The sequence below is a fragment of the Tachypleus tridentatus genome, chromosome 5, assembly GCF_004210375.1.
Source record: "Tachypleus tridentatus isolate NWPU-2018 chromosome 5, ASM421037v1, whole genome shotgun sequence".
NCBI classification, from domain to species: domain Eukaryota; kingdom Metazoa; phylum Arthropoda; class Merostomata; order Xiphosura; family Limulidae; genus Tachypleus; species Tachypleus tridentatus.
The window spans coordinates 15,132,518-15,155,023 of record NC_134829.1 but is presented as its reverse complement, the minus strand read 5'-3'; the positions used below and the strand labels follow the sequence as shown (position 1 = coordinate 15,155,023).

Genomic DNA, 22,506 nt, shown 5'->3' with positions numbered 1-22,506 from the left:
TTCGGCACTTGTAACTGTTTTCCTGGAACAAAACACTTAGGAATTAGGATACTATTGTCGAAGCCTCTGAAGAGTTTATTATCTTCAAAACAAAACAAACAATAAAGATGGGATATTTTATTACGTCATTGGGAAAAAGAAAACAAAAACTATTGCAGCAAATGGAGCATATTTTGAATAATAAAACTGGTGTTTGTTGAAAAATATGGCGTTTTAATTTTTACCTATACAATTGGTCATATCATATAAAACGAACTGACATTATGTACAATTTTTGAAATCGCAGGATCAATCATTTTAATGTGAAAATAATATAAATTAACTACTATATGTACTCCCTAGTGGGATAACTGTGCACTTTAATTTTTGGGTATGAGCATATGACGGGTGTAGTATGTGGGCGTTTTCTGTTTGCAGCTTAAAAGTTATAGAACAGCACTGAACTGAACATATAACGACAAGGGTGACTGTTTTCTCGTACAATGTATTTATATTATAACCAAGTTACTTTGGTAAACATACAGTTTTGATAATTTAATATATAACTTGTTATTTTTGAAACGTAAAATTTCCCAACACATATAAACTATAATCTCAGTCCGATTCTGAGTGTATCATACTGTATGTTTGGAGCTGAAATGAAAATGCATAAACAGTTCATTTAAAACGTGGCCTATGTTATAAAATATATGCCTAGCGTTGTTGTATTTGTTAAAAATATAATAATATAATTATTACTAGTAATACTACTACTAGTTCTATTAGTATTGTTAAACTTGGAGCTGTACTACCAGTTCGTGCAGTTCAAATTTCTGCATTACACGTTGGAACTACTGCTACTGTGGGTGTTTTGTAATTTTCTTTCCCCATGCAGGCAAGTGTTGAACATTTTTTAAAATCTTAAAGTTTTTGCCTTTGACAGTTTTCCTTTATAAATAATGCTGCCATTCAGATATTTATATCTCATAACCAAAGTTAAAATTAGTATTTTAAAATGTCATATATTTAGAATTGTTTCTTAGTTTATTTGGAGTCTGTACTATAATCTGACACATTAATAGTTGAGGTGTTTTAAATAGCCTGGCATTTAAGCTGCAACATCTTACAATTTTTAACTAAACAGTATTAACATGTTTACAATTATCATGTAAAATAACAGGATATAACTGCTTCATGTTTTTCAAACGATGAGACAAAATCCTTTACCATTATGGTGAATTTAAAGTTCTGGATCAGGAGCAGTTACTAGAAACAATGGTCTAGAATTTTGGACTGTTGTTTGGCATGACAGGATCACACATAGTGCATTTTACTCATGTTAGCATTGGTGTATGCCTCATATAAATGAGACTGGGAGTGATTTTGGCTTAGTTAAGTGCCAAAAATCTTTAATATTTTTTAAACTTTCACAGTCTCAGTATTCATTATTAGGTATTACCAGGTGGCTATTCAAAACAAGCAACATAACACCACAAGAAAATTTTGAATTGTTTTGCATTGTGTATGTGTGATACTATTTCCATGTAGCATCTCTTGATTGTCAGCATTATGGAAATGTTTGGATACAAACAAACCACAAACCAAACATTTTTTATTGATGCATAGAGTTAAATCAGGTGATAAGAAAATTAACTTAATAAAGAATTAGGTGGTGAGAGAATTAGTTGAATAAATAGTATTTCAAAAAAACTGTATAAGTCTTCTCTTAACATGAATTTGGCAGTGTCTTGAATTTATTGGTTGAAACGTTTAAGGACATCTTTGGGTAGTTTGTTTGTTTTTATGGGGTTGGGGCAGTTTGGGCTTCATGATAAATCTTTCTTCAAACTGAAATGCAATCTTTCAGGCCTGAATTATGTCTCAAAATGGAGTGTGAAAGATTTTGCAGCACAGTGAGAAATGGCAGATGTAATAATAATTTAAACCATCACTAACAAGTTCTTAAAATTGATTTTTAAGAGGATTTGTTTTGAGAAAAGAAAAATGTAAAAGTATGTTAAAATAAAGCTATAAATAAAATTTCAGAGCATAAAAATAACCTCTTTCAGAAGCTATGAACGTGATTATATTCTGGCTTTGTGTTGAAGCTTGGACACCTGAAAATTTGACATTTTACATAATTATTTGAAGTTTTGCTTTGTAAGCTGAACCTTGAAGCAAAGCTATTTACATATGGCTTGTAATATGGTAATTAAAAGTGTTTTAAAATCTGATCTTTAAGAAGTGTTTATAAAGATACTGTTAGCTATACAAACTCTTGAAGTATAACTGTGTACAATTTGGTGTGCATATCTAGAAACTGATATCAACTTGATTGGAAAAGGTTTATAGGAATGTTTTAAGAATGATTCAAGAGATGGAGCAGTAATCTTACAGGTATAGGTCAATATCGGTTAGTTTCTTTTGAGTAAAGAAGGGAAAGAGGTGATCTGTTGAGGTTTATGATAAAGAAGTTTGTTTTGTGTTATGTTTTAAAGGTGATAAGATAAGTGAACCTAAGTTTAAGATTTGGAGAGACAGTATGTGCTTCAGATGAGGTAGTTTTATATACTTCACAGGGTCAATGACTTGAGAAATTAGTTGTCTTTGGTAATAGTGGAGGCTAGCATCTTAAAAGGGTTTAAAAGAGGAATTGATGATTTCCTAAAAAAATAAAAGGTGGGTTTAATTTGTTACCTTCTTTTTCTTTAGGGGAGTGTATGGAGACCACATTAAAGAACTAAATGGTCTGTTTTTGTGTGTGATATGTTTTCATGTTTAGTTTTACTTAGATTTATCAATAAGTTGAGTTTGAAATAAGTAATATTTCATATCTCAAGGGCAGATGCATAGAAACAATCTTGAACTAAATATGAACTTGTTATCTGAATGTTATGTTTAATATACGTTTAAAAAACGATGTTAGATGTGTTGTTCATTGTGTTACCTGTCCATATTTAGTATAATTTTGAAAAAAGTTTGGTTTATTCTACATAGTTTTACATAGCCATGTTAAATATATGCATTAAATTACTTGTTAGACCTGCTAAAGGATATTTTATCTATTTATGGGATATTGTAAATCTGTTAAGTTTGTTATAAGATACTATATGTGAATGAATTAGCCCTATTAATTTTGCCTGTACATGGTGAGGGAACGTCCCAGAGAAGGTTCTGTACTTTCATTTTATATCCTGTAGGATCTAAATATCCATCCATGTTTGCCATGCATGGCAACCCATGAAGGGGAGGAGAGGATCCTGGTGGTTGAGAAGTTCAACTCCAACACACCACTTTGGCCTTCATTTAATAAATAGATAAACTCTCAATATTCAGAAAACAGCATTCACTTTCTCTATTCCTTCCTCTAGACAATAATAATAGGAATAATATGATTACATGGGAACTTAGATGACATATATTGCCACTGTCTGATGTTCGTTAATAACCAGCACCAGTTTAGTTTTCTCCTAAATATATTTCCTTGATTAATCCATATATCTTCTAAAAGAAGGTTTTCTAAATTATCAGTTATTTTTATGGATTAAAACTTTCTGCCAATCTTTTAGGCTTAATATATTACTGAAGTTGAAATGTTTTGGAAAGAAGAACTCGCTTCTTTTCATCAGTCGAACTTTAAAAACAATTTAATCATTAATATGTTACCAATCTAATTTCAAGTTCACTTATTTTATCCAATAGCTCATATTTTACTTATCATTCTTTGTTGTAATAGATCTTCTGGTAGGTTCGTTATCTAAAGTATTTGAGGAGTTTGTTTTTTTATTTATAACCATATTGAGCTAGCTGACGTATCCACCGAGAGGAATCGAGCCCATAATTTTTGAGTTGTAAATCCGTAGACTTACCGTTGTTCCAGCAAGGAACAAATATTTGATAAAACCAAATACAAGTTAGTCCATGGGCCAATTGACAATTAGACTCTAGTTTCTGACTTAATGATATCCACCATCCATCAAAGGTTTTTTGGTATCTTGTTGTAAATGTAATGGTGTGAAACTAGTTTCTGCCTATTTTCAAGCTCAGAAATTTCATGGAAGGATTGAACTTAGTGATTATTTTATACAAAACCAAAATTACCAAAGAAAGTTTCTTCGAAATCTGTAAATTTTATGTTCGTACTGAAACATCGGATGTTTGGCTGAGAAAAGTATTGCTCGTTTTAAGCATTATGGAATATGTGTGAAATGATTCGTTGCAGTTTTAAAGTTTGATTGCCTAGTAGTTGTTACATAAGCTATGTAACGGAGAATTGGGGCCGTTGAATAAAGCATGTATTGTTTAATCAATTTAGTAGGCTTACGCTCGTGGCTTTAAATACACAAAGTTTCAATTTCAATCTCTGGTACAATTTTCGAATAATTGTGTTTAATTTTAACTTAAATCAAAATATATTTATACATTCTTCGGCAAAAAATTAATACAATCTAGACTTTTCTTACTTAATATAACGATATATTAATATATACAGTTAAATTAAGAGAAGGGACAAATTTGCTAACTACGTTTTTTCTGGTTTACTATTATACAAAAGGTAGAATTTTTTCATGAAGTTAAACTAAATATTACAAGCAAAAGTAGTTGTACATCTTGTAAATATAGCGCACATTTCAAATTTTCAAATTATTACAAAAAATATGTATATTACGTGACCTTTATATAAATTTGGCCTCAGTGTCAATTGTAATAACCTTTTGAACCCTCGTCCCTTCAAGTTCACTGTCATCGATGTTTAAATGCCAACTTTAAATAGCTGCTGAATTTTCCAGTTTACTTCTGTTAACACAATGAGTGGTTTTACTTATAAACTGAGCACCTAGGTTTAAGGAACAACATAATAAGAATAAGAAATACGTGAGCTCATGTTTTTATATTGCATATGTCAGCGATCATTATTTTCAACCTTTTCGTGGAACTTCGTAGCTGTGAATTTAAATCAGTGTGTAACAATACACAAAAACAGATATTGAAAATAACCTTACGTGGTAGAGGAACGGGACATCAGAAAGAACTTTAGAACATTTGGCCTACATATTTACCAGCAGAATACTACAAGCTTGACATAGAGTTTCTCACAAAAATAGTAGTGATCTATGTTTTTACGTATTACAACTTTTCGGACTTATAACTCTAGAACCCGGATTTTGATACCTGTGGTGGGCACAGCACAAATAGCACATTGTGTAACTTTGTAATTGACTGCAAACAAAGAAACAACTGAAACCTGTTAGAGGAAATAGAACAACATCGAACAAGAATTCACTGGCTTTATAAGTAGTAATTAGTATTTTGGTTGTCTTTCACTTACATTGTAATCCTATATTTATTTTGAAATTTTAAAAAATATGCAACATTTATACTACTAATTTACTATTGTAAATGATTTGGCTGAAAAGCTGTTTAAAATAACTTCAAAAACGAATGTAGGATTACTGTGTATATTAAAGAACTTTCAAGACTTCACCACCATAAGAATCCTCGTCTTGTTTGTTTTTTAATTTAGCGCAAAGCTACACTAGGCCTATCCGTGCTAGCCGTCCCTAACTTTGCAGTGTAAGACTTATTCTCTTGTTTTGCCTTTGGCTAGGATTGATGATGACGTTGAAGTTTCCCAAACCTGATTTAGCTCAGAGACAAGCGCTAATGTAAATGACACGTTGTTCGCCATATTTTTTTTTTAGTAATTAGCCAGTGGTACTCCCGGCTTGACCAGGTGATTAAGTCATTCGACTCGCAATCTGAGGGAAGTGGGATCGAATTCCATTCAAATTAAACATGCTCGTCCTTTCAACCATGAAGGCGTTATAATGTGACAGTCAATCCCACGATTCGTTGGTAAAACTGTAGCCCAAGAGTCAGCGGTGGGTGGTAATGACTAGTTGACGTCCCTCTAAATTAAGAATGTCTAGCGCAGATAACTCGAGTGTAGCTTTGCGCGATTTTCAAAAACAAAGATGTAAGTGGTACGAAATCTCACTTTTATGAGTTTGTAGTTTTATATTCTAATAATTAATTAACAGTCGTTATGAAAGTTTGTTAAAAACAACTAAAGGATGATCCTAAAGTTATTCAATCATTGTAGTGTTAAATAAATAAACAATGCATTCATACAGTAGAAAGAGTTTTATTGCTAAGGAATAAAACTGTTGAAAGTTTCTAACAGCTACTAGTACTTTGAGTAACTTGTACAAAATCAACAACTAGACGGCTACTTTTTATTCCCAGTGAGTAATCCTGCATGGATAGAAAGGAAAGCTTTGTCTGCTGGTTTGAAAAATGTGTGCCAAATACTTAGAACAGAAATTCATGTTAGATAAAAACAAGACTAGCGTATTCCACTATTTAACATCGGCGCCTGAAAGACTACAGAAGTGATGGAGGGGATACGAAAATTTCTGAGCGAGTAAAATAAGATGCTTATTACATCATTAAACATCCAAACTAGCTCTTGGATGTTCATCGCATCATTGCATGCTGATTCACAAATTAAAAATGTGCGACATCGTTACATCAACTTTTGTAAAATTAAACTCTGCTAAATTAAACTAAAATCTCAAATTATAACTGAAATGTTAAGACTTGAAATTTTCTTTCGAATTAATTTTCTTTACATTTGTTTTGGATTAAATAATTTTAAAAAATGAAAATTTAGCTGTAATCTTCGATTTTTAGCCTCCTGTTGGAATTTTTATTCAACTCGTGGAAACAAATAAATTTCCTCCTTGCGTAGAAACGACTTATCACTAAAGACGGAAATAGATAGTTACCACAATTTTTAAACGCTCCTTGCTAAAATTTCGTTAAAACACTCTCCCTCCTGCTGCTAAAATGGGTAACAGGCCCCCCTTTTCAAGAAGTGGGTGGAAAATAACCAGTTGACTCCTATTTTTGGTGCCTGTATTGTTCAATATATATTAAAGAAGTTCTAAATCAGCAAAATGATAGTTTTAAAATATTTTAGGCCAAAAATGACGGATGAAAGGAGTTTAGTGGTGGATCACAAGGCATGTAAAGAAACACAGGCAAATTACGTGTTTTGTAAACAGTAAAAAAACAAAAACTTAAAACACAAATAGAAGAAGTTTTAGTGTTAATACTGTTAGAAGGAAAAGACATAAGGAAAGATTTAATAGACGAGTAGCAAAAATAAACTATTTATCACTTAAAAATATGGAAGTAGGAGCTATGTAAAATGAGGAACATGGTATGCGTAATAAGGTGCATAAAGGGAAATACAGAATAAAAATATTTTAATATTTTGTTGCATATGGTTTGTTTGTTTTTTTAATTTTGTGCAAAGATACACGAGGTATCTGCGCTAGCCGTCCCTAATTTAGCAGTGTAAGACTAGAGGGAAAACAGCTAGTCCTCACCACCCACCACCAACTCTTGGGCTACTCTTTTACCAACGAATAGTGAGATTGAACGTCACATTATAACGCCCCCACGACTGAAAGGGCGAGTATGTTTGTTTTGACGAGAATTAAAACCCATGACTCTCTGATTACAAAACGAGTGCCCTAACTACTTGGCCATGCCGGGCTGTTGCATACAGTACCTCTACTTTAAATATGGTATGGATATAGTGCAATTTTGTTATGTGGTCTTATGGCTTCATTGTGTTTTGGTCAAGTTGATAACTGAAGAAAATAACGACCTTAATTACAGTTCTAAGATAGTAATAACCTGATCTAAGCTAACTAAAACACACAGGAGGTAAAAGTTAAGTATGAAAGGTAAGGTACATCTGTCTTAATGATTGACTATTGACCATGGAAAAGCAGAGGTTCAACACTACCAACTGTGAATGCTTGGGCTACTCTTTACCGATGAAAAGTGAGATTGACTATTATTTATGACAACTCCCCACTAAATGGACAAACATTTTCAATGATGGGTTTCGATCCCACGACCCGAAGATTGCAAGCTGAACTTCCTAACCACTAGGTTATTAAACAAAAAAGGAAAACAGCAACAGAAAACGACTTCACAGGGCTTCACTGTCCTCCGAAAACAATTTCACTCCCTGATATAAATAATGTTATAAGGGAAGACAATGTTATTTTTCGATATTCATCGCATCCTTACACGTCTTTACTCGTCATTCGAAACGCAATTTATTATTTCATACACACATGATTGAAATTAAAACATTTATAAATATTTTTCCATACGTTTTTTTATATGCTTCTCTTTTTCTTATATATTCCAGAGGATTTTTCTTTTTCATAATTGATTTTTATAGTCCTTTGCTTATAAGTTTTTGTAATGAGAAAATTCAAATTATTCTACTTTTTGAGTGCTATCTAAACACGTTGCTACTCTTCTGTCAGTTTATTTTATTTAAGTTAATTATTTCATGTTTCAAGAACTACGTTTATTTTCTTTTATTGTATCAGAATCTTTACGTCTTAAGCCTGTGTCTTGGTTTTCCTTATTTTTTTTGTAAGTTCTATTTCTGGCTCGTCTTTTGTACATATTTCTGTATAATATTTTCTCAATAACTCTGGAAACTTCAAAAGAACGTTTTTGCATTTGCATAGCAGCGCCGCTTGATCATGTGACTAAATATTAATCTTCTATTTGCTATTTTGAAATTTATATTACTTCTCCACAGTCCTTTTCCCTTTCCTAGTCCAGCATGGCCAGATGGTTAAAGGAGTGGATTCATAACCCGACAGTTGCGAGTTCGAATCCCAGTCACACCAAATATACTCGCCCTTTTAGCCGTGGGAGATTTAAAATGTGACAGTTAATTCCACTATTCGTTGATAAAAGAGTACCCCAACAGTTGGCGGTGGGTGGTGATGACTAGCTACCTTCCCTCTAGTCTTACACTGCTCAATTAGGGACGACTAGTGCAGATAGCCCTCGAGTAGCTTTGCGCGAAATTCAAACCAAACCAGTATTTTTACCGCGCTGTTGCTTTATTATAAAAACAAAGGGCTTCATTTCTTTTTTTCACAATTTTATCGGAGTTATTTTCTTTCTGCATAAATAAGAAACAAATGTTCACAGATACACACCTATGAGTCAAAAAAAGAGAAAAAAAAAAGTTAATTCTGTTATTAATGAGTTAAACTAACCTGTCTAAAATGCATTAGTTTTGTTTTGTTATTCCAAAACTGAAGTATTTTGTATTTTACCCGCAAAACTCACAGATAAAATATGTTTTGTCAGAATGCTAATTAGACTATAATATAACTGATTCCTACCCTTTATAGGCTTTGATAAACTTGATACATTTATAGTCAAGTAAAACAAAGATTTGTATAAATACCTTTAAAGGACAAACATTAATGTTGTATATATTTTACATTGTTTTATATACATATATATATATAAACTATTAAATAAAAGTACCAGCTAAGATGACTTTTAATTCAGATTTATCAGAGAGGAAACTAATCCAAATTATTCTTAAAAAGGATCACCACAGGAGAGAGCTATTTTAAAGGTAATGTAATCCTTACCCCCATACCTCACTCTAAGATTTAAAAAAAAAAAAACAATTTAATATTTAACATCTCTAAAGCGCTTCAGTAACTCAGTGGTAAATCTGGATTTAAGACGCTAAAATTTGACTTTCAATACCATAGTAGACTCAGAAAAATAGCCATTATATAGCTTTGTGTTTAACATTATGTAGCTTTGTGTTTAATATTATGTAGCTTTGTGTTTAACATTATGTAGCTTTGTGTTTAATATTATGTAGCTTTGTGTTTAACATTATGTAGCTTCGTGTTTAACATTATGTAGCTTTGTGTTTAACATTATGTAGCTTCGTGTTTAACATTATGTAGCTTCGTGTTTAACATTATGTAGCTTTGTGTTTAACATTATGTAGCTTTGTGTTTAACATTATGTAGCTTTGTGTTTAATATTATGTAGCTTTGTGTTTAACATTATGTAGCTTCGTGTTTAACATTATGTAGCTTTGTGTTTAATATTATGTAGCTTTCTGTTTAACATTATGTAGCTTTGTGTTTAACATTATGTAGCTTTGTGTTTAACATTATGTAGCTTTGTGTTTAACATTATGTAGCTTCGTGTTTAACATTATGTAGCTTCGTGTTTAACATTATGTAGCTTTGTGTTTAACATTATGTAGCTTCGTGTTTAATATTATGTAGCTTTCTGTTTAACATTATGTAGCTTTGTGTTTAATATTATGTAGCTTTGTGTTTAACATTATGTAGCTTTGTGTTTAATATTATGTAGCTTTGTGTTTAACATTATGTAGCTTTGTGTTTAATATTATGTAGCTTCGTGTTTAACATTATGCAGCTTTGTGTTTAACATTATGTAGCTTCGTGTTTAACATTATGTAGCTTTGTGTTTAACATTATGCAGCTTTGTGTTTAATATTATGTAGCTTTGTGTTTAACATTATGTAGCTTCGTGTTTAACATTATGTAGCTTTGTGTTTAATATTATGTAGCTTTGTGTTTAACATTATGTAGCTTCGTGTTTAACATTATGTAGCTTTGTGTTTAATATTATGTAGCTTTGTGTTTAACATTATGTAGCTTTGTGTTTAACATTATGTAGCTTCGTGTTTAACATTATGTAGCTTTGTGTTTAACATTATGTAGCTTCGTGTTTAACATTATGTAGCTTCGTGTTTAACATTATGTAGCTTCGTGTTTAACATTATGTAGCTTCGTGTTTAATATTATGTAGCTTTGTGTTTAACATTATGTAGCTTTGTGTTTAACACTATGTAGTTTCGTGTTTAACATTATGCAGCTTTGTGTTTAACATTATGTAGCTTCGTGTTTAACATTATGTAGCTTTGTGTTTAACATTATGTAGCTTCGTGTTTAACATTATGTAGCTTTGTGTTTAACATTATGTAGCTTTGTGTTTAATATTATGTAGCTTCGTGTTTAACATTATGTAGCTTTGTGTTTAATATTATGTAGCTTTGTGTTTAACATTATGTAGCTTTGTGTTTAACATTATGTAGGTTCGTGTTTAACATTATGTAGCTTTGTGTTTAACATTATGTAGCTTCGTGTTTAACATTATGTAGCTTCGTGTTTAACATTATGTAGCTTTGTGTTTAACATTATGTAGCTTTGTGTTTAATATTATGTAGCTTTGTGTTTAACATTATGTAGCTTCGTGTTTAACATTATATAGCTTTGTGTTTAATATTATGTAGCTTTGTGTTTAACATTATGTAGCTTTGTGTTTAACATTATGTAGCTTTGTGTTTAACATTATGTAGCTTTGTGTTTAACATTATGTAGCTTCGTGTTTAACATTATGTAGCTTTGTGTTTAACATTATGTAGCTTTGTGTTTAACATTATGTAGGTTCGTGTTTAACGTTATGTAGCTTTGTGTTTAACATTATGTAGCTTCGTGTTTAACATTATGTAGCTTTGTGTTTAACATTATGTAGCTTCGTGTTTAACATTATGTAGCTTCGTGTTTAACATTATGTAGCTTTGTGTTTAACATTATGTAGCTTCGTGTTTAACATTATGTAGCTTTGTGTTTAACATTATGTAGCTTTGTGTTTAACATTATGTAGCTTTGTGTTTAACATTATGTAGCTTCGTGTTTAACATTATGTAGCTTTGTGTTTAACATTATGTAGCTTTGTGTTTAACATTATGTAGCTTCGTGTTTAACATTATGTAGCTTCGTGTTTAACATTATGTAGCTTCGTGTTTAATATTATGTAGCTTTGTGTTTAACATTATGTAGCTTCGTGTTTAACATTATGTAGCTTCGTGTTTAACATTATGTAGCTTCGTGTTTAATATTATGTAGCTTCGTGTTTAATATTATGTAGCTTTGTGTTTAACATTATGTAGCTTTGTGTTTAACATTATGTAGGTTCGTGTTTAACATTATGTAGCTTTGTGTTTAACATTATGTAGCTTCGTGTTTAACATTATGTAGCTTTGTGTTTAACATTATGTAGCTTCGTGTTTAACATTATGTAGCTTTGTGTTTAACATTATGTAGCTTTGTGTTTAACATTATGTAGCTTCGTGTTTAATATTATGTAGCTTTGTGTTTAACATTATGTAGCTTCGTGTTTAACATTATGTAGCTTCGTGTTTAACATTATGTAGCTTTGTGTTTAACATTATGTAGCTTTGTGTTTAATATTATGTAGCTTTGTGTTTAACATTATGTAGCTTCGTGTTTAACATTATATAGCTTTGTGTTTAATATTATGTAGCTTTGTGTTTAACATTGTGCAGCTTTGTGTTTAATATTGTGTAGCTTTGTGTTTAACATTATGTAGCTTTGTGTTTAACATTATGTAGCTTCGTGTTTAACATTATGTAGCTTTGTGTTTAATATTATGTAGCTTTGTGTTTAACATTATGTAGGTTCGTGTTTAACGTTATGTAGCTTTGTGTTTAACATTATGTAGCTTCGTGTTTAACATTATGTAGCTTTGTGTTTAACATTATGCAGCTTCGTGTTTAACATTATGTAGCTTCGTGTTTAACATTATGTAGCTTTGTGTTTAACATTATGTAGCTTCGTGTTTAACATTATGTAGCTTTGTGTTTAACATTATGTAGCTTTGTGTTTAATATTATGTAGCTTTGTGTTTAACATTATGTAGCTTCGTGTTTAACATTATGTAGCTTTGTGTTTAACATTATGTAGCTTTGTGTTTAACATTATGTAGCTTCGTGTTTAACATTATGTAGCTTCGTGTTTAACATTATGTAGCTTCGTGTTTAATATTATGTAGCTTTGTGTTTAACATTATGTAGCTTCGTGTTTAACATTATGTAGCTTCGTGTTTAACATTATGTAGCTTCGTGTTTAATATTATGTAGCTTCGTGTTTAATATTATGTAGCTTTGTGTTTAACATTATGTAGCTTTGTGTTTAACATTATGTAGGTTCGTGTTTAACATTATGTAGCTTTGTGTTTAACATTATGTAGCTTCGTGTTTAACATTATGTAGCTTTGTGTTTAACATTATGTAGCTTCGTGTTTAACATTATGTAGCTTTGTGTTTAATATTATGTAGCTTTGTGTTTAACATTATGTAGCTTCGTGTTTAATATTATGTAGCTTTGTGTTTAACATTATGTAGCTTCGTGTTTAACATTGTGTAGCTTTGTGTTTAACATTATGTAGTTTTGTGTTTAACAGCAACCAAACTTCCCTTTATATTTACTTCTGTTACACTTCAGTCCTTTCTTTCTTTGCTTATTGGTTTCAAAACACTCGCCAGCTAGTCAAGTAAACATTTATTTACACCTTTTACCCCTTCCACAATTCTCCCTTCATTTTTATGTTTGAAATTAAGTACAAAGCTAGACAATTGGCTGTCTTTATTCTGCTCCACGACTATCGAAACCCAGTTGCTAGCGTCATAAATCCACAGACAATCCACTGCAGTCGTTTTCTTTAACATTTAACAAATCAGTAGTGCGGATTGGAAACATAACAGAAAAGAATGATAATCATGAGAAACACATACCACCTAATCATTGCAATTTTTGTTTGAGGATATTTTCTGAAATAACCTTTTTCATTTTAGCAAGCTGCAATAGAAAAAAATGTAAAGTTGTCAGTTGTATACGATGAACGATCACATTTTCAGTTATAATTAATCTGAACATGAGAATTATTAATCAAATGTGTCTGAAAACAAAATTGTTTAAAATATTGATTTAATGGCACTGTTTTAAGCGCATTATCTTAAAGGCAGACATAAGCTGCAAAAATTCAAGATATAACAGAGTTGAAAATAAGTTCACAAGGATGTTTTGGACATTCAGTGCATGTCCCCAAATGAAGCACACCAATTTCATGTCATTTTGTTAGTTATAACAATACCACTGTGTATCGTACACAAATTTACGACAATTCAGTTATTCCATAGTATGAAGGTCAATGGCTAAATGCCTAAGGGTGTTCCATATGACAATAAACAAGTTAATTTCGTGTTATTACATTTTCATTAAGTATATGATTATCTAAGCATCTGAACGTAACATAAAGGATATTATATGATGATAGAACAAATCGTCTGTGCAGTCATAATACGTAGTTTTTACCAGTATTAATTTTAATAATGCGGGACATTTAAGTTCATTAGCTCCCAAAGCAGAATACTTTAGCGTCCCCTAAACTTTAGGTTAGAGTTTTTGAAGAACATCGGTAAAAAGCAGCTCGCAAATAGGACGTGTGGTCACATGAATCAAAACCCATTTTTAGCGTCATAATCCCGTAGACGTAGTGCTGAGCCGCTAGTAAGTTTACTTAAAATAGAGTTATATACTTGTTCGACAAACACAACCGTCTAGTACAGTAAGACTAATAATATCTAATATTAAAAACAACATTATATAACATAACACTAATAAATAAAATTAGTGTTATGTTCAGTTTTGGACCAAAAAACAGTGACAAGCAAGCACTGACGAAATATTGGAAGTTGTTTAATTGTAGTCAGTGTAGAAGCGAGAAAATGGACTGTTTGTACGGTTGCACTTCGGTAATCGAAACTGTTATTAGCCACTAGTGAACGAAACATTAGGGAAGGGTATAAATCAAAATACTGTTTTGATATTTATTTGTACCCACAAACAAGTAATCGAGTGTGAATAATGTGTGTGTGGGCGTTGTTAAAATAAGTGTTCTATTTTTTCAACAGCACATATGTTATTGTTCATGTTCTTTAGCGCAAAATTTCAGTTCATAAGAGTGGTATCAAAATCAGTAATACGTAAAGTACACTGTTGTCAATAGGGAAAAATCAAGGAAATTTTATAAAGTTAGGCCTGACTGTCAGAAGTTACTTTTGGGGGCGTAGAATCGGCTCCAATGATTCACAACCCGAACTACAACGGAATGTTTTGCCATGTTACTCAGGGAGAAAGTATGAAAGGAATTGCGTTCTTAGCGCACCCCGCACAGAACATAGTTTGGACAGAGAGCTGATGTTTTATTGTTGGTAGTGGAGTAAGAATTCGGAACCAGGTGGAAGCTGATAACTTATCGTAGTGTTTTACTCTATTATGCTTTGTTGTGTTTTTGTTTTAATAAATTTTACATGTGTGAATGTTGTTAAACAGAAGTTAGCATTATTAATTATTGTTTGTTTGTTTTTGAATTTCGCGCAAAACTACTCGAGGGCTATCTGCACTAGCCGTCCCTAACTTTGCAGTGTAAGACTACAGGGAAGGCAGCTAGTCATCACCACCCACCGCCACTACCAACGACTAGTGAGATCGACCGTAACATTATAATGCCTCCACGACTGAAAGGGTGAGCATGTTTGATGTGACGTGGATTCGAACCCGCGACCCTCAGATTACGAATCGAGCTCCTTAACCACGTGACCATGCCGGGCCTACTACTATCCGGCCAGTGAGATGTAGTTCTTTGGTTCTCGTCCTTTTAGCACCAGAACCAAAATTATCGCAGTCTACACTTCAGGGCCATACCTGAGGCCTTATAGCGAGGGTCAAATCACGGGATTCGGTTTGACAAGAGTTAACGGTGGATGTCTTACCTTTAATCTATGACTTCAATACCAGAAGTGACTAATCTTCAACAGATCTGTGCGAAATCGAACAACACAAAAATAAACAAAACTATTTTGTTAAAGTTAGAGTTAGTCGAATCCATAGCTTCACAATTCATATCAGTATCAACTCGGTTCCCACTCTAAACATTTACTTGAACATTTCTGAACAATCAAGTTTACTTTCCACCCCTTTGTTTTTTGTTAACACACTTAAGACATTCCCCATAGTTTATGGTGTTTTACACACAAATTTTGGTTTAGACTGACTCAATAAGATCAGACGAGTTAGGGTGCAAACAAACACACTTCGTTTTTATATATACAGGTTAATGTTATTTGACTTTCACAAACAGAATTTGACGTACATTAATGTTTTAGTGTTGCTATTTTAATAGTTTTCATTGGCATTTCTAATTAGTATCAGGAAACTACAAAAGCTCCTTTACTTCTCATTGACCCCCGCTAGTACAGCGGTTTGTCTACGGATTTACAACGCTGAGATCAGGGGTTCGATTCCCCTCGGTGGGCTCCGCAGATAGCCCAATGTGGCTTTGCTATAAGAAAACACAAATACTTCTCGTTATTTCGAATTACAATTACTAAAATGTTAATATCTTTCTTGGCCATCTGACCAAACTAATGAAGTTATTAACACTTAGGTTTAAATGACAAAAAATAGAGAAGCATTAGAAATCAATAAGACGTAAAATGTGTGTTACAAATCACGTAAACTATAAGTGTGGTAAAACATATCTGCACTTTATGTGATCTTTATCACAGTTTTAAGGCCTAAGATAACAACATCGCTTTTTTTATTCACTATTAAGTAAATGCTACCAAATGTGCCCGGCCATTACCAGGCTTAAAAAGTAATGTTACAAATGAGGACATTTCCTACTACTAGTCTGAACCGCAGAACACTAATCAGTTGTCCGTCCGAGCAAAAGCAGCATTCATGTCATAAACAAAATCAAACGTTCCTCTCGTGAGCTTCATGTTTCACGTGTTTCACTACCGATCTCCTCACACCGTTCAGTCTTCATTAGCAGCGTTTAGACGGTCTTGTGTTTTGTTTGTTTTCTTTCAAGTTTGATATGTAAGTCTTGTTGTTTATCCATCGAAATTTGATCTTTAGGGGCTTCACTTGACTTCTTTTTCGAAATGTAATCGAAATTAATTTAGTCGGTTCCTTAAAAACTTGTGATAGGAAGACAAAAGAATGAAGCTACTTTAATTTTTATTATTAGGTTATTTTGTCTTAAAATGCAGTAGTTCAACTCCTGTTATCAGGACAGCACGGACAGTCTGTTCCGCAGTTTTGTGTTTATCAACAAACACCCAAATACTTATCACTATTACAGAGGCGTTAATATTTTTGGTCTACACTTACAAACATCTTCAATTTCCTGATCGATATTATGAACTAATCAGTATATATATCTTTCTGAACAATTTTATACCGATATTAACAACATTTTAGCCTCTTGAATAAATCTTAGGAAAGTATTTTTTGGCTTTTATAATAAGTATTAAGAAGTTATTGTTATTTTATCTTTATAATCAATATTAAGAAATTATCCCTCCAGTGGCACAGCAGCATATCTTTAGACTTACAACACTAGAAACGAAGTTATGATACACCTAGTGGGTAGAACATAGATAGCCCATTGTACAGCATTGCGCTTAATTCCATATAAAACAAATAAAATGTTAACTTTTATTTTTTCGCTTTCTAACCATTATTATGTAAACATAACGTCTTAACATTGCTAATTCTAGTGTCATGTAGACATTAACTTGTAACTTCTTCATGTTTTTACTAATATGTGTTACAAAGGCGGCAATGTTTATTTTGGTTTTTTGTTCTTATACAGTCTTGGCCATAGTGTTTACTTATCTGGTAACAAATCAGATCATTATTATTAAGATGGAATACAAGTACACTTAGCTCTGTCAAACCGAGAAATACATGTTGTATTAAACATCTAAATATATTGTTTGTATAATGAGACAGGATCTAAGAACATCATGAACGATTTATTAGAACAGCAAAGAATTTTATCAGACACAATGAGAGAAATGTGTAATTCTACATTTCACTTACCACAACATAACCTTAACAAAAATATAGTATAGAAAAATATAATATCAAATCATTCTAAATAGCGTTCACAGCCTCATATCAGATATTAGTTTATATTAAATATTTAGTACTTGGTTGGTCTTCATATTCTAATAACCTCCACAAAGTGACGTGCAACACTGTCGATGAGGTTATTGATGTAATCCACAGTAATTTCATTTCAACTTGTCACTAAAGGGTGCTGCTTCCGCTACAGTAGGAAGTTAAGGATAGTAATTAGCAGTTTACCGACTCAGTTCTGTTCACAATTCTCAACGGGATTATAATCTGCTGACTTTGCTGGCCGTGGCAATTTTGTAAAGTCTTCCTGGCTGACATAATCGTATGCAATACACGTACTGTGGGCAGTGGTATTGTCATCTTGAAACACAAAGTTTAGCAAAAATATTATCTACATGAAGAACCTGTAGGCGGCGCCATTCATATTGCCTTGAAGGATATGAACAGTAGTGTTTTTTTTCCATTATGATGAATAGCTGACCAAGCATATACTACACAATCTTCTGCGAGTTCCTTGTTGGAAAGACAATCTTTCCTCCTCTGTTTTCTAGACACACTATGAACATGAATCCTACCATCAACTTTAACAAGTTGAAAACAGAACTCATCTAAAAAGATGACATGTGGCCAGTGTCCTAACTAAGTTGGCTTACTGTCTTGCCCAAGTAACGTGGTGACGGTAGTGAATTTTGGTTAATTTCGATTTGCAGATAAACCTTTTTGCAAATTAACCTTGTTTGGTCAGTATCCTACTCACTGTTTCTCTGGATACCCTGGAATGAATGTGTTCATGCCGTTCGTTTCGCAAGGTGTTGTAAGGCTTCTTTTTACCTTGATATATTAACCTGACTAAACCACTGTTAAATCGGGCATGAGTTTTTCGACGTCTACAAGTAAACCTTCCTGGAACAAGGTTTCCTGTAGTTCGATGACTGTCAGGATTCTGGATACAATACACTGGGGACCCTACTATTTTGACAATGTCCATTTACTCCATACCGTTTCTGGACAGTCAAACAACTAGATGTTCTATAACTTCTGGCACCAGACGAAGCATCACTCTACATCAAGTACAGAGAAAGTTTCTAAACAAAGAATTTAATGTTTTAGTAAATGATTATACCACAAGCATACTCTTTTATACAAAATAGGTACGTATGTGTGTTTTGAGGAACAATTGCTCAAAACAACATGTACAAACCACAATAACAACACGTGGATGTTTGTCCTGCCTGGCATGGTCCAGTGGTTAAGGCACTCGACACGTACGGGTTCGAATCCCCGCCGCACCAAACATGCTCGCTCTTTCAGCCGTGGGGGCGTTATAATGTGACCGTCAACCCCACTATTCGTTGGTAAAAGAGTAGCCCAAGAGTTGGTGGTGGGTGGTGATGACTAGCTGCCTTCCCTCTAGTCTTACACTACTAAGTTAGTGCAAGATAGCTCTCGTGTAGCTTTGCAAGAAATTCAAAACAAACCAAAGCAAACATGTTTGTCCGATCATACGTTACCTTCGTTGTTATTACACAGGCATTTACTCAATATCTACTCTATGCATGTAGACACTAGCATCAGAATACAAACAGTTTCGTTAATACTGTAGTTTGATTGGTTTAAAGAGTATTATTCCAATCCTTGATTACTTTTCCAAGTAAGAGATTGCAGTAGATAGAAAATCTAAATAACAAACTTTGTTTGGTGGTGATACCATGCTATGCTCAAACACAAAAAGTGTATAATTACACAGACATACAGTGAGCTTAGTTATACTGCTAAAAAGTAGAAATTGGTTACACTTATATAATTTTCAACCTTGACATTTGAACAGTAAGAGTTCATAAAAGGTTTAAAAACATATAAATACAGAAAAAAATTATACGTGCTTTATGATTAGAATGTTATTTTTCAGTATTCTGCATATTACAAAAACCGAACGTTTTCGATTATTCTAGAAAAAATTAAATAAGCTATACTAAAATAATTTTGATTACGAAACTCATCAAGTTGTGCAACAACTACATCAGGTATACAGTCACTATGGAACGGTATGTATCAGAACTACACTTGTACATTGCTTGAGGTTTTGTGAGTTGCCGTAACAAATCGATAGATTTAGAGGAAGAAGAAGTAAATTCCAAATAGGGGGTTTAGAATTTCCTTTGTTATTAATGCCATTTAAAAACAAAGAAATATGGACGAACTTGTGGCACCAGAACCATCCAGAAAGTTCAGTGGTAAAAGCAGTCCACATTTCCCAGTCAACAGAACGTAACATATTCAAAAAGGGTTTTCATCTAGAAAAGTGTCAAAAGCCATTTCCATGAGAAATTCATTTAAACATTATACATCTCAAGCAGCTGTAAAATGAAATGTGTGTTCCTGCTATTTCATTCAAAAACATAACACTCAAATCAACAAACACATCGCCTATTGATTGTACTATCAGACTGTTGAAACGGCCGCTGGGAAGCCATCGTCCTCCAACACTAGATGGATTATGGAAAGCAGCAAGGAGGTGGATTGTACTTCGAATATTAAAGCCTCACTAAGGAATCTTTCGCAATAGGAACTACGATACAAGGTTATCGTCGAATAGAACATGATCAGATGTGACGATACGGATTGTAACGATGTGGTTAGACTTCTACATCGTTTTAATATAATATACTCAAGTTTTGTATAATCAGAGTTGCAACTAGTGTTAAAAATAACTCACTGTTATATTTACGAATTAACTGACTATTTTTGTGTACTATTTAATAATTTTTCTCATATTTTTATAATTCAAATATGTTTATAAAATAACTGGATGAGTTTTACTAGGAATAAAAAAAAGTGTTCGAAATTTACAGAAATGTTTTTAGAATAAATCATAGTAACATGAGAAATTATTTCAGGATAACTTGTTTATTTTCCAGGATTTGTTACATGGAGCGTTAGATTTTCAAAACATTTTGAGTAGAAATACGATTTGTGGTATCTGTTATCGCTGAAGGTTAAGGGAAAACAACTACAATTAATTATCGTGTTCCATACCCACGAAGTAATATTATTTCATTTCAAGTTAAATATTCTAGTTTTTAAGACAATGTGCTTTTGAAATAGAGCTTCAAGATTTTCTAAAAGTCGTATTATTTTAGTCTCTAAATATTAATATTACAAACAAAGAAGAGTTATAATCACGAAAATCAAATAAAAGAAAGTACGGCCTACTACAAGTGTACGCGGGTAAATATTTAAATAGCCTAAAATGCCATACGTTCACATACTTCAGGACGAGCACGGTGAGAATTACCGCGGTTACTGTAGGCATGGAAACACGCGCAAGCTCTCGACAGCACTCGACGATTTGAGTGTTGAGTGCTGGCACCTTAAAGCTGTACATCCGACTATGAACACGTACGAATAAGACTACAATGAGTATAACTCACGTTATGAAGACCAACAGCGAGGATTTAATCGATAAAATTATCTCTTTGCAGTAGTATTGCTAAAGGAATGAAAACAAGAAAACTTAACGCATATTGAAAATACCTACCTCAAGTCCTTCATCCGTTTAAGTTCACTCATTTCAAACTCAAACTTGAGTTTATTAATATCACAGAGAAGGGCATCCTTTTCTTGTTTTAATACCGTTGTCTCGTTCTCTAATTCTTCAATACGTATGAATTGCTTCCTTATAAGTTTTTCCTTTTCTTCGATACTTTTCCTAAGTTCTTTTACAAGTTTATCGGATTCACATTTACCACCATTTTCAGATGCGTGTGTCATTTTGAAAGGTTCGTTTACCTTCCTAATGTATCCGTGATACTCATTTCTCAGCGCCATCACCCTCTTTTAAATCCGCAAGTTTGTTAACAGCTCAATAGATGGCAGGAAAGTATTGTTTTTGGTCGCCATCTGACGATTCAGTCATTAATCATGAGAAGACATGAAGAGGTTGGCAAACTTCTTTTTATTGCCCACTACTGACACAGAGGAATATCTGCAGACTTACAACGCTAGACAACGGAGTTCGATACCCGTTCTAGCCAGAGGTCAGAAAACCCATGGTTTCGCTTTGTGCTTGACTTTAAACAAATAAACAAAATAATCAGTGATGTCGAGAAACCCACTTGTTGAGAAATTTATATGCAAAAACAGCTCGTTTGGGTTGACCTGACGATGACCGAAGAAGGTCGAAACGTTGTTCGCTCTTCTATGTAAAATATTTTCTCAACCCAAACGAGCCGTTTTTGCATATAAATAAACAAATTGTTTTTATTACAGTTTTAACACTAATACATTAGAAAACAAATTACTGGGAACATTTGTGTTTCAGTCTACTTTAATTTAAAAAAATAAATATTTTCTACAGTGTAATAATCTATTATCTTATTTCTCAAGATTTTAATTTTTTTGAAGATCTATTGCCTTGACATTTTATTACTGTTTTACAATACATGTGTTCACGTCCTGTCACGTTCTATCTGACGATCATGGAAATAGATTTTCGGTGAAGTTTTCATTCCAAAAAATCCTTGTTGTAAAGCTGTCATGTCCAAGGGATACCACTCCTCCCTGCCGGTTTCTATAAGTCATAAAGACAATGATTTTTCAGCTGTTATATACGGTGATTTGTCCTCTGTGTCTTTTATGGAATAGCACAAATACTCATTTCATCTTTCAGTTACTTGACATAAATAGTAAAAGCAGCTTATGTAAAAGTGACACTAACTTATGTCAGATAAATATCCTTTATGTTGCTGATACTGTCGCCTGGAAGATGAGAAAGACTTTTGTTACTGATCATGTTATTAGATTTTCACCTATACAAGGCATAGTACTTTGCTTACCA

General features: G+C 32.7%; 1 protein-coding gene across 1 annotated transcript in view; it reads right to left on the bottom strand.

Moving 5' to 3' along the window:
- LOC143250588 (IQ motif and SEC7 domain-containing protein 1-like) overlaps window positions 1-21,489 on the bottom strand; it is a 172,416-nt gene extending 150,927 nt beyond the window's left edge. The window contains exon 1 of the mRNA XM_076501380.1: window positions 21,208-21,489. Coding sequence (XP_076357495.1) covers window positions 21,208-21,440 — 233 coding nt within the window. The 5' untranslated portion in view covers window positions 21,441-21,489. The remainder of the gene's footprint in view (window positions 1-21,207) is intronic.
- Window positions 21,490-22,506: the final 1,017 nt, after the last annotated feature.